At 36.1% G+C, this 14,228-nt stretch overlaps 1 protein-coding gene across 1 annotated transcript; it reads left to right on the plus strand.

Annotated features, from left to right (window-relative positions):
- The first annotated feature begins 11,339 nt into the window (after positions 1-11,339).
- On the plus strand, positions 11,340-14,149 carry LOC134794009 (uncharacterized). The gene is made up of 4 exons (XM_063765714.1): positions 11,340-11,448; positions 12,824-13,105; positions 13,345-13,373; positions 13,759-14,149. The coding sequence occupies exons 1-4, from the start codon at positions 11,440-11,442 to the stop codon at positions 14,123-14,125; spliced, it is 687 nt and encodes a 228-aa protein (XP_063621784.1). The 5' UTR covers positions 11,340-11,439; the 3' UTR covers positions 14,126-14,149.
- The last annotated feature ends 79 nt before the right edge of the window (positions 14,150-14,228 follow it).

Here is a 14,228-nt window from a genome sequence, read left to right on the forward strand (position 1 = left end):
GAGAAAAGTAAACAAAAAATTAACCATGACTAGTAGCGTAGAGAGACAATTTTCTTTATATAATTTTAGTCAGTTGACAGAGGCGTTTTCTGCCAATTCTTACTCATTTTCTTCCTCTTAAGTAGCTTAAAGCCCGGAAATTAGAAAGGGACAATAATGGCCAACTCGCATGTTTTTTTCTTTTACCTATCTTAATTTTATTACTCTGAAAATATACAAATAAAAGGTAAATTAAAATTAGACATGTTTTGAACCTTAAATGGGTCCTCTTTTAGGGATTTATTTTAACAATTGACACTTTGTGCACTGCCGGAAATTTTCCATTATTTAGAGGGCAACCTGTAAATTCTAGGAATTTTACTACAAAAAAGTTCCTAATATTCGGGTAAATGTGATATACTACCTGCACGGATGTGAGAAACCCAGATTAAATGTGATGAAGAACCTTAAAATTACCTAAATTGTTTCGTAAGTATCGTATCACACGGTTATCGCTAAATCAAGTCAAATAAACTTTAAATGAAATATTAACAAGCAAGCATCAGAAATCATTTGATATTATAGGCTACCATGCATATAGTAGCAATGTGACCTTCTGTCGTTTTAACAAGTCGAATTGGGCCCCTGTGCGATTAATCCAACAACAATACTGCCACATGGAAAGAGCAATATGTCTTGACTAAGTAACAGATAGTAGAGTATAATCATGCAGGCGCGTGCTACGAGTAGGTACTATTCGTGTTTTCTCACAGGCCTATTCGGATTTCGAGATAATCACAAGATCTTGAGACGATTTAGAGATCAACTAGATCTACATTAAATATCGACTATATGTATGTGACTTGGATATCTAAGTCATAACCTTGTCGAAATCGTTCAAGAGGACGTCCAGAATCGCGGAAACGTCAAATTTGACATATCTATCTTACAAATATCTTTACATTATCCATATCGTAACTTGTTGAAGTCTAGTAGAAATCTAATTAATTTTCCGAATCGAGCCGTCACTAATTCTCAGTTCTCATGTTTGGCGATAGGTAAGTACCTATGTCTTCTTATTAATAAGTTTTTTCAGCAAGTTAGGTTTTAAGCAACATTTTTGTCGAAGATTGAAAGGTCGAATTCTGATGATGGTTCCCATGCGGATTTTAAGGAACTCCTCAAATCTTAACAGCATACTTAATTCGCCAGTAACTGACCACTTTTAGTAACTGGCCGCCCTAAACTAAAAATGAAGTCTATTCACCTATAAACAGAATTTATTTTAGTTTATGGTTTCAATAACTGGCCACCTTATACTAAAATAAATTATATTTATAGGTGAATATAATTCATTTTAGGTTTGGGGTGGCCAGTTACTGGCGAATTACCCTATAGCGATTTTTTATCTACAAAAACCAAGCATTTGCATTTAAACGGTGGCTATTTGATGAAATGGAACTGCTTATGAAGACCAGAATGGAACTGCTTATGAAGACCAGAATGGAACTCCACCATCACAAGTATTTAACTTCTTGGGCCTAATTGTAATTGTTATGAGATGCACAATTGCACATGGTTGTACGTAAATAATTTAAATGTAAACATTTCAAATTATTTGTTAGGTATTTTATATACAAGGTAAATAAATAAACAAACAATTTAGCCTATATTCACATATAATAATATAATATATACGTTCCACTGCTGGGCCCAGGCCTCCTCTCAAGCACGAGAGGGTTTGGGCTATAGATTGGGCTTTAGTACTTACTTAATAACAGACAGACAGATTGGGCAATACAAATGTAATTTAATGATTTAAATAAGCTCTGTTTTTAAATCCTATTAAATAGGTAAGTACTAATAGTAGATTGTTAACCAAGGGTTGAAAGGCACCCATTTCTGTCGAGGTAGTTTGGCGCTCGAACGCAGTGAGAGCGCCAATAGTCCGAGACGGAAATGGTGCCTTTCACCCGAGTTAAACACTCTACTTTTCATATCGAATGCGAGGAAACCAAACAAGACAAGGCAATTTCGGAAAATCAGCAATTGAAGTACCTAATAGACCTACGGCCATGATTTTTTTCATTAGGACTTACTTGCAATCGGAGACTTTACAAGTGTAAAGATTAATAACCCCTAGCGAAAATCATTTAGATTGCAATATTTACGAAAATACACATTTTTTAACAAACTGCAGTAATTTTAAAATGGTTTGTACATTATAGTATGAAAATCAGCGGGATTGCCTCTTACTTTTTAATTTTATACTTTTTCGTTCTAAAAGCCGCAACAGGCTACCGGACCGCACCGCGACCTTGGTGCACCGCACCACGTAATAACATAATAAAAGTATTTTAAATATTAAATAACTATTTCATTAATAATATAACAAAATTTTTATCTTGTATTTTATTTTATTTTCATGAATATAGTGCTAAATAACTTTAAAAACCAATTTAATATCGTACAAAGGTTTAACTGTGGCTGTATAAGATTTTGCCTTTGCTAATTTACGCAAGTGTAAGGTTTAAAAAAATATTTTTGGTGTATTCCTGTTGGTTCCCGCCTTACGAAATCGAGTAAATAGAATTCAACGAAAGAAACAAGAAAAAATTGTTTTTAACAATTTACTTACATCATTTTTTATAAAAAAAAGGATCAACGTGGGATTAGTAAAATTAAACAGTTACCAATTGTTCCAAGCGAGGAAATAAAGACACTATTTTTCCATTTTGTTTCCACCCAGTTGTTCGTGGGACGGGGACGCAGAGGAGTACACTACTTTTCTGCGCTAGAGCATAAACGTATCACTTTCTGCGCACCTTTTAGAACAACAACGACCCACTTTCAGAGCATGAGATATGAAAAATATTAATGCCAACTAGTCAGTACTTTGCAATATTTCTTGCGGTAAAAGTATAGTTGTTTTTTTAGGGTTCTGTACCCAAAGGGTAAAAACGGGACCCTATTACTAAAACTCCGCTGTCCGTCCGTCCGTCCATCCGTCCGTCCGTCTGTCACCAGGCTGTATCTCATGAACCGTGAGAGCTAGGCAGTTGAAATTTTCACAGATGATGTATTTCTGTTGCCGGTATAACAACAAATACTAAAAAGTACGGAACCCTCGGTGGGCGAGTCCGACTCGCACTTGTCCGGTTTTTTTTCACCACACCAGCTCGGAAAGGCTTACTTTGCACTTCAAAAACTGATAGTAGCAAAGTTGCATTTTATTCACATGTGAGGCAAAGTAATCAAATGCAAATTTTGAGTTGTTTTCTTATGTTTGCTGGTAGAATTGACTTTTAAATGATGATTTTGGATGATAAATATTTAATAACATTCATTTGGATTTGATTTGATTTTGTTTAATATTTGCTTCGGGTTGGTGTGGTGAAAACTTTTTTGTTTCACTCGGGGGCAAATTTTGTTTAACCCTCGTGCTTTAAAACCCTCGCAACGCTCAAGATTCCATTTTTCGATCCCACGAGCCTAGCGAGTGGTTCAATTTTGGAATCTTTCGCTTGCTCGGGTTTCAATATTAGCACGAGCGGTTAAACAACAATTGTGTCACTTAACTTCAAACCCGGGTAAATCCATTCGACCCTCTCAGCAAATATCTACCCTATTGCCTTTTCTTAATACCAAAATCGCATAATCTGACAGATGGATTTACCCGAATTTGAAGTTAAGCGACTCAATTTTGCCCCCTTGTAAAACAAATAACTATTATACGGCTGATTATTCGCTACATCGGTAACTCACTGGATCACAAGCAGGTATTTGTCAAACTACTCGTATTTATTATCTACTTTATTGGTACTTTAAATACTTATACCCCCTTATTCATAAACGCGCTAGTCGCGCTACAAACCTCAATTAGCTAATAATCGTTTGTCTTTATCCGTCATTTTGACTTATGTATTTGTAAGAAAGAGATAAAACATAATTTAACTGAATCAGGCCCGTAAAGTTTTATAAATAAATACAAAAGATACAGAACCGTATCCCGTGCAATATATCCCGTGCCTACACATAATGTTAACCTGGGGCCCATTTCTCGAACGGTATTAGTCTAATATTATTTGCGTGTTGTCATGGCAACCCATACGATTTGACAGTTCGTGAACTAATAATATTAGTCTAATATTATTAGTGTGTTGTCATGTCATGACAACCCATACGATTTGACAGTTCGTGGACTAATAATATTAGACTAATATCGTTCGAGAAATGGGCCCCTGCATTGGAGGTCTTATCAGTCTGTTTTACAAAGACTTCTAATCATGAGGCCTATTCGAACTTACATTTTGATGTGAAAATTTATTTCATTTTGTTATCATTCATGCGTCTCGCCCTCACCAATACATGTGCGAACAAGTACAAGCGAAATGTACGTCTTTGATAACAAAATGACATTATTTTCATATCAAAATGTACCTTCGAATGAGCCTATATATTAGTTACATACCTACTTTAACCATTAGTAGATAATTGTTCTCCAATCACAGGATGAGCCGAGACACGATGCGGCCACGCCCAATCACTTCTGCTACCAGCTCAAATTACGGATTTCCGAACAATATTTTATACTTCCCGCATAATACCCTTAAATTGATAACTGCAGAGCTAAAAAACAGTTACATAAAGACGCAGCTTCCCTTCAAAGGCGTGTAACAGGCGAATTATCAATCATAAGAGCACTCAAAAAATGAGCGAACGAAGGAAACCGTCAATTTAACATCAATAGCAAAATAGTGTATAAATAGGTAGAGAATCATCATAATCGTTATCAATTTCGTTTTACTCTTTGAGTAAAACACAATTATGTTTTGGAAGGTAACATCTTAAATTAATTCATAATTATGAAAGTATCATTAACAATTTCAAAACGACTTGAAAGTATAAATTTCAAAAAGTGATAATCAATAGTGATAATTTCAAACATCGGATTTTTTGGTGCAAAAGTGTGATTTTTAATATATGAGTGGAGACAATTCTTTATTTTACTTTTTGAATTATAATTACATTCATTTAGAAACGCATCGTAAAACATAATTATTTAGGTTCTTATAAAATAGATCTTTCAGTTGCTTTTGGTTTATTGATCATATCAAAGAATGTATTGTGATAAGTTGTCAGTACTCTTGAGGACATAAGAGTAATTTTATTGTGGCTTCAAAAAAACACAAGCACAAAACGTTCATAAAAACCCATAATTTTATAATTAGAACCCAAATGATATATATATTAGTCACATTTTCGCACAAAAAATCCGAACTGTGACAGATAATGTAGGTATTTTTGTGCAGGCGCATGGTGTGATTGTGCTGGGCCTTGCGCTTTATGCCCAGGGCCACGCCACCTCGGAGATAAACATCAAACAGGAGTTTATTCATCGCGGACATCACGGTGAGCTCGGTCATATCGGAGCTCAGTCGCCAGAGCATCATGAGGGATACGTACGTAAGAGTCACGTGTGATAATAAATTTAATTGTTCATAAACCTTTACAAGCCTCTTTTAGCTAATTTGTCTTTTATCCTTTTCTGCCGAATACGTACGTCAAAATGACAGACTAGGACAAACAACAATTAGCTATTTGTGGCTAGAGTCTGGCTACTGAAATTTTACCCAAATGTTTGGCGGGAAATTCAAAAAATCTTGGGCTGGTCACACTTTGTGTAGTAGGAATTATAGTTTTGATACTAGAAAAGATTTTTGATTTTCTGTGCACACGTAAGGTACCTAAGGATATAAGTTAAATATACGTTGACGTGCACTCAAAGCCGGCTCACATAATTTCTACCACTATGTGAAGTACAGTCAACGAACGATAAACACATATGTTAACACTTTCTCACCATATACCATTGTAACAAGGCGAAAAATGAAATGTAGTGTAAATAAGACCTAGCTCGATCATACCGTAATATTAATGCATCACCAAAAAAATACACAAGTACTATGCCAAATATGCTAAATGCTAAGTATCAAAATATTTATAGAGCACTAACCTTCTAATTTGTTTACATTTGCTTAGAAGTTGTAAACATTGCAGTTTTTCGTTATATAACGCTACACGTCGACTTCGCACATTGTCGTAATTATTTACGAACTTAAATAATAGTTTGCGAACCTCACTCAGTATAGACATTATTAATATTACTTAAAATAAACCCCTTATAAACCGCAAACAAATTGAATGAATGACATAAATTGTCAACTGACTTTTAGCTTTTTTTTCAAATCATAGACAATTGGTGATACAAGAACGAAATATCTGTCAACAATTTTTGGCTAGCCAGACTCTAGTAGTACGTTTATGAATAATGCCATTAAACTTTAGTTACCTAGGTGGTGACGTGCTAAAAGCAAACTGGGGCTAATTGGATTTTCCTTTTATTCATGCCTTGTAAGAAAAGTTCTCAATATAGTCTACTCGACAAACTGAAAACGGTGAAAAATAGAGATACTACTCTTAAAAATACGTATGATGTGTGTGTTTGTTTCACATGTGTGTTGCTGAACATTAGAGACTTTTACACTTTTGTCCTAAAAACCCGTAATAGGTCCTCTAGGTGTGTGTGAAATCCCCAACTCACATCGTAACTATAAGTAGCGTGGGGGCTATAACCCAAACCTTCTTGTAAGAGGAAACCTGTGTACAGCAGTATCAATTCTTTTCACGAATTTTTTTAGGTCACCGTCATTGAATTAAATCAAAATAGTCTCCGTTGCTCATTGAAAATGACTTTTTTACCTTTCAGGCTTGGGCGTATCCGTCATATGAATTCTCTTACAAGGTGAATGACCCCCACACCCATGATCACAAAGGTCAACATGAGCATAGACATGGGGATGAAGTGAGGGGCGAGTACTGGCTCCTGCAGCCAGATGGTAAGACACGTACTGTCAAGTACCACTCCGACAAGCATAAAGGGTTCGTAAGTTTTAATCACTATTTTTGTATTTATCAGTGTCGGCGCGGATTCGGATACTTACTTGATTAAAATGTCCGTAAAACTATTATTTTTTTAAATATAATGCTATACTGAGCAAGTGCTCCAGACTCTTTTACTTATCTTGTTAAAACAGATCTTTTTACTTCAACAGATTTCACGCTGACGTCCACTACTCAGAACAACACGAACATCGAGAGGAGCCTCGTATTGAGATTCGTGCAGAAGAACCGCGTGTAGAGGAGCCTCGTATAGAAATTATTAAACCAGTGATAGAAATCGTGGACGAAGAGCCCGAAAGGAAAATAGAGGAAGCTGAACCGGTTGTAGTAGAAAAACCGCCAGAAGCTGTTGTGGAAGAGCGTGAAGAAGAACGCCCCGAGCCTACGCACCATAAACCACAAACGCCAATACATATAGAGTACTACGTTAATAAAAAACTGCGAAAACATCACGAAGAATATGAGAAACATAATGAGGCAGTTCCTGTTGAACCGGAGGAACACCACGAAGAAGAGCATCGCATAGAAGAAACCGCCGGTGATTCTGGCCAAGAAGCTCCCACCCAAGAGGAAGAGGAGCCCCGTAAACCAGTTCACATCGAAAACTACTCAAACATTTATCATCCTATTCACAATGAACATCATGGCCACGAAAAACCAATGAAGAACGAAGAACGTGAGGAAGAACAAAATCGTCGTTCAGATCATCACAGTCGTGACGAACAACGAGGCCGCGAAGAACAACGTGGCCGAGAAGAACAACGCGACCGAGAAGTACATGGTCGAGAAAAACAATACGGTCACAAAGAATACTATGGTCACAAGGCACACAGAGGTCATAACGATGTTAATAGCTGGAACGAACACCACAGCCATGAAGAACTTGAACATAAGGATCTTCTGCCCATGTTGATGCGTCCATTTAGGGTACCTCATCACGATTTTAAAGAGAATCATAAATATCCAGAAAAACACAGACCTATACGAATTGAGGAGAGGTCCGACAAAAGATATGAGCCTCACGTTCAGCTCCAACGTATGCACAAACCTATCATCGTCCCTGAACATGCCCGTCATCCTCGGTACCACCGTGACCACAATAAGAAAGTAAAACGCAATAGGATCGCAAAGAATGAGAGTTAGATAGGTAATTTCTGTAAGATGCGCTGCCTTGAAGAATGAATGCTAGTTTGATAAATAAGAGAAATATAACGAACTAGGTATTCAACGTTCAAATGAAGCATACTTATCGCACAATAGGGAATAATTATTGTAAAGCGACAATAATGGTAAATGCAAATAAAGAAATGCTTCCTACAAATGGTCTTTACTATAATAAACAGTATACATAATCTTTTTTAACCCTCATGCATAGTGTAGTATGCAGCCAACATTAAAACAACATCAAATTTGATGCAAAATTAACTAACATCGATTTGTTCTTACATTTAACTATTTAATCTGTTTTTTTTTTGACGTGATTACGTCTTATAAATCGATGAACACCGGTAGCATGCACGAAAAAGTGTCACGTTGTGGACAGATCTCCATGGTAACGTTACGTAATGTAATGGCAATGTTTTCTTATGACGTTATCACGCAAAATTATTGTCCGTAAACCGGCTTTACAGACAACCATTATTTTTATTAGATTATATGCCTTATAAAAAAAACTACCCTTATTTTTAGACGAAATGGCGGAGAATTAAAAATAAGCCGAAAGCTTATGATTTTTGGTACCTAGGCAGTTGTTTTGGACTAGTATCTATTATTTAATATTTTAATACTTTATTATATATGTATGTATAATATGTACCTACCTACTTAATAAATAGTGATAAGTATAATATCACTGACTGATGACAGTTTTCATAAATGTTATTGTTGCATAAATGGTTATGATAACGTTACAACATCTGGATTAGTTATGGATCTGATCTGTCAGTCTTAAAAGTTACATTTCTTCAACCAAAAACGTCACTTTGACACTGACAGATCAGATCCATAACTAATCCAAGTCCAATTCATAACCTTAACAGGTTATGTTACACCTTGACAATTTTTATGAAGGTTGCAGTTTTAACTTAGCTTAGCCTACCTATTCTGGTAGCAGCTCGGTTCTGTAAGGGTTGCAGTTCTAACGTAAATTAAGTCACTTTTCTTGTAGCAGTTCGTTTCTGCAAGGGTCGCAGTTCTAACCTAACCTACTTTTCTGGTAGCTTTTTAATTCTACAAAGGTCTCAATTATAACCTTTTTTTTTTTTTTTTTTAAGTGGGGAAATGCGTTACGCATACCACCCGGCGCGGGGACGGGCCGGGATGGTTATGTGGGACTCCCTGTTGTGGGCTAATGAGACCCCAGGTTTACCCACTAAAACCCCTCTGTTGGCCGCCTCAAGGCTATAAGGCGGGGCACGGGAAACGACCGAGAGCATGCTTCCGAAACCCCGCCAGCGGCTGTCCGATCTTTGGACTCGACTTCGGAGGGAGTATTCCTCTGTCACTTTAAAAAGGTGCGCCGTTAAGTCGGCGTACTGGCCATCCCAGGGACCCTCGTGTAGGCGACAGGCGTCCCCGAGCCTGCCGCCCACTCGCAATTATAACCTAACCTAACTTAGGTACTTTGCTGGTAGCAATTAGGTTCTGTAAGGGTCGCAGTTCTAACCTAACTTTAGCCAGAAGGTAATGATTTCAAACAATGGTTATAATTATTAATGTTTATTAATGTAATTTAAAATTAAATGTCCGTGTACTACGGCTCCCCAAACGATGGAGCACATGTTATCTTGTCCAGCGAGCCCGCATGCCAGATATGAGACCTCCGTGATGCGACACACAGGGCGATAAATGTTGCTACCTTCTGGTCCCGCACAGAGGCGCTACCGCGAAAACCGAAATTCGCAAATTGCGGGGATCTTTCTCTTTTACTCCAATGAAGGCGTAATTAGAGTGACAGAGAAAAATGCCCGCAATTTGCGAACTTCGATTTTCGCGGTTATAGGCCAGTTTCGACATCGACACGAAAAGAAGAAAATAAATAAATGAATTGATTTCCTATTAATATTTTATAATAAATAATAATATATGACTTTTTGTCAGTTAATTGTTTTGTCATAGATATGTCGTCAGGTGACAAGCAAAACCGTGAGCAAAACTCACTCATTACTACCACAAGTTAATAGCCATAGTAAACCATATTAATACCCAAATAAGGTTGATTTTTGTTTAATATTTTTTTAGTAATTAGTGAATTTTGCTTGTCACCTGACGATGTGTTAGTTACATAAGTGAAGCCAGAGTTATAGGATAGGGGTGATTAAGGCTCAACTCTTAGCCCCCTTCTTTAGAATAGAAGAAAAAGAAGAATAGAATAATTACGGAAAAAAGTCATATGCTACCTAATGTTTACAGGCAAAATCTATCTATCTATATCTATTCTATATATATATATACATTAATAAAGCTGAAGAGGGTCGAAAGTCTGTACATGGAAGATATTTGAAAAATAGTTGGCTGGGGATACTTAGAATCGATAACAGAACACGTTCCAACAGTTTTTAGAATTTTTGTCTGTTTATTTGAACGCGCATCACGTGAAAATGGCTGAACGGACTTTACTAATCGAAAAATCGCCAAGATCCCCGAGGGGAATATTGCGAAAAATAAAAACAGAATTTGTGACTTTGCCTTCAAGAGTGCCAAGAAACTCAGGTGGGCCACTAATCTACACATTATTTTGAGTCATAACATTTCCATAACTTGTGTTTTTAAAAGTAGTATTAAAAATGTTGTACGATTTGAAGTTTTTTTTAATTCAATTTTCAAACTGCCAACACCCTTTTGGCCCACCCGTATAAATAGAAAATCTGCCCCAAATCGCCGTCTATTGACAACGTGCCCAAAAGACTGGCAGCATTGCCACGTTTGTATGGCAATGCTGATTCGCTGTGCTAGATATGAATCCCTCCCAGCCCAGCCCTCTGGTCACGCGTCAATTCCACTAACCCGCGACTACACTCATTGCAAATCTCCTTAATTATTTTAATTTCTAACTTGTAGGTACCGGTAAAATTGTTTAAAAAAATATGTTAGTTTCATAGCAGTTTACTAAAACACTTATCGACATTTTTAAAGCAGTCTATATTTATCCAGGTATTTTAGGTATTTTATTAGTATTCAACAGACAAACTTTTGGCAGTAACTACTGAGAATAAAAAATCTCAGTAACAATTTAGTGGGAATAACCCATCATATGTTCTGTAATAAACTAATAAATAAAACTGAAATCTGAATCTCAATAGTAAAATCTGAATACCGCTCTTACGTGCATGCTGTCAATTAATCAAATTAAATCACGAATAAAATCAACCTATTTATGTATTATATTGAAGGATGCGTCAATCGATGTAATCCGGAGATATTGGCCACATCATTGGCAATTAACAGTACTGCTATATTAGATTCACACATTGGTTTAAGCGCCGTCAGTTGAATAACATGTTGCAGGTGAGTAAGTGTTATCTTACTTATCTTATTTATTAAACGTTCGCCTTTTTAACACTCTAATATGGGCTTTACGTGTAGCAATGCACTTAATAGAATCTTTCGAGTCGGTTTTAGCCTAATTGTGTTTTATAATCGGGTACCAGTAGAGTAGGCCAATTTGAACTATGTTAATAATTATACAGCGTGACCTTAGCCATTGGACAAACCCTGAAATCCCACGTAGGGTTACTTCTCAGAAATGCTCGGTAATATTTTTTAATTAGAACAAAAGATAAAAAAATAAATTATCAAACAAAAGTTATTTCCAAAAATCGACAACAAAAAGAAACATACTGTATTTATCATTGGCAGTGCTTTTGACAATTTGTTTGAAAATGTGCGGCAATGATGACATTTGTCAAAAGTCAAAATCTTATTAATGTCATAAATAAAAAAGATAATCAAAACGGTCGAAGAAGGTTTCATACTATTTATTACCTCAGGAGCTACTAACACATACAGGTTGCTCCAAAGTAAAAAAATCGTTGTTAATTTCTTTGTAACCGTTTCACCGATTGTAATGATACTTTGTATGCTGGTTCTAAATACCCTAATGTATATGTACATTTCGGCTTTGTCCAATGGCTAGAGACACCCTGTATAATGTGTTAATATAATAAACATAATTAATTATAGAATATAAGACTAGGGAACAGACCTTAAATAATAGTTATAACTATCCTATCTAGTTTTGTTTGAATACTGGATTAGCCTGTCAAAAGTATAAATGTTATCAAAAACATCAGGACAATTACTAAAGTTCTATTATTTTTTAATAACTTAAAATATTTTGTCAAGTTATTTCCACAATATTTGATCTATCCTGACTTAGATTTGCACAGGAACTACGCAAAAACAAATCCTACATTTGAAAAAAAATATGTTTTTTTAATATCATAATTTTATTTAAAATTGTCCCCTACACTTTTTTTCAAATTTGGGATTTTTTATGTTATTTCTATTTCTACTCAGAATCATGAGCTCTTTTGATCCTAATAGGAGAAAAAAGTATCCTAAAATTTCCATACAATTTTCGATCTTTCCATTCCGTGACCGCTATACAAAGTCTATGAAAAATGGCAACGGAATGGAAATATAATATTCGGACACTTTTTTTCTCCTATTAGAATAGAAAGAGCTCTTGATTCTGAGTAGAAATAACATAAAATTTCACAAATTAAAAATAAAAGTGTAGGGCTGATCATTCAACTTTAAATAACATGGTCCATATAACCCTACGTACCAACTTTATACACCAAACAGTTTTGATAGTTTAAGTTTCGGATATGCCTGCGGTTTTTTTTTAATGAACTTAAATACTCCTTAATTTTTTCAGTTACTAGTAGTGGCGCTCTTGGCATCAGCTGCGGTGGCCGAAGAGGCAGAGCCCGCGGAAGCGGCGGCAAAATCGGTGCCTCTGGAGGCGAAGCCGTCTGAGGATGCCGAGCAGACTGTGATGAAAGACGCGGAGTCTATCCATCGTAACCGTCAATACCTCGACGACTATGACCATCACGACAATAACAACCTTCTCTACCTCAAGGCTAAGCTTGACGGGCCTGAAAGCCATCGTGAAGGCCCTATCATAGCTCGCAATCTTCCCAATTCTCACGAAAAGGTACCTTTAAGTATATTGATTGTTTAATGCTTGCTTTTGATTTTTGAATGTCGTTTCAAATTCTATGAGTCTAAATCTTACTTAGAAGGAATTTCAGAAATTATAATCAATTTAACAATATAATCTATATAATTAAAAAAATATTGAAATTTAAAATCATTGCTACATATTTTTTGTTTTCCTTGCATTATTTTTTTATCACGGATTTTTTATACTTATTACATCTGTTTATTTTTTAGGGACACGCTAACATTGCTGAGCAAGATGAGTAAGTACCTATTCCAATCTCAATTGCCTACCTATTAATAAAATACCTATACTATATATTTACGTATAGACGTAGTAACAATTTTTTACCAAAAGCATAAGAAGGTAAGCGATTAAGTGCACTCTGGACATGCTATCCAAGACAAATAAATAAGGTACTTAATTTCAAGTTAATATAAGGTATAATAATTAACCCACTGCACTAAAATATAATACTACGCGTGCAAATTGCACAAGTTAATTTTGCAGGCACAGTTACGTGGATTGCCTAATCAGTTGATGCGAAAGGAATGCAATAATCAAACCAATACCTACCTACCCAGCCCAATAATTCAAAATCCGAATACACAATTTTACAATACTTCTCAACATTTTGTTACTTTCAGGATCATCAAGTTCACATATAGCCCTGCGTATTACGAACCTATTTGGGTTCTGGACTACAGATTCCTAAAGTCAGGTGGCAGGAGGTACACGCGTGGACCGGGAGGACAGGTCCTTATTCTTCCGAGGAGCTACAAGCATCACAAGGGGGACGGCACCGGTGACTACGACCAATTGGTCGAGTTTTGGCGCTTGAAGTTGATTGCCGAACAAAACAAGAGGATGCGCGAGAACGGATTGGGTGTTCATGCTGGACATGGACATGGACACCACGGATATGGAGAATATGAACATGTTGACATGGGAAGAGAACCAATATATAGGGAAAGAGAGAATTTGCACCGGGAAACGGGACACGGATATCATTAATGTCAAACCCACTGTACTAATCGTTTTTTTTTTACTATTTGGACAAAATGAAATGAAATAATTACAATACTTTATCATTATTTTTATTTAAGTTGAAAATTAT

Source organism: Cydia splendana, chromosome 9 (genome assembly GCF_910591565.1).
Source record: "Cydia splendana chromosome 9, ilCydSple1.2, whole genome shotgun sequence".
NCBI lineage: Eukaryota > Metazoa > Arthropoda > Insecta > Lepidoptera > Tortricidae > Cydia > Cydia splendana.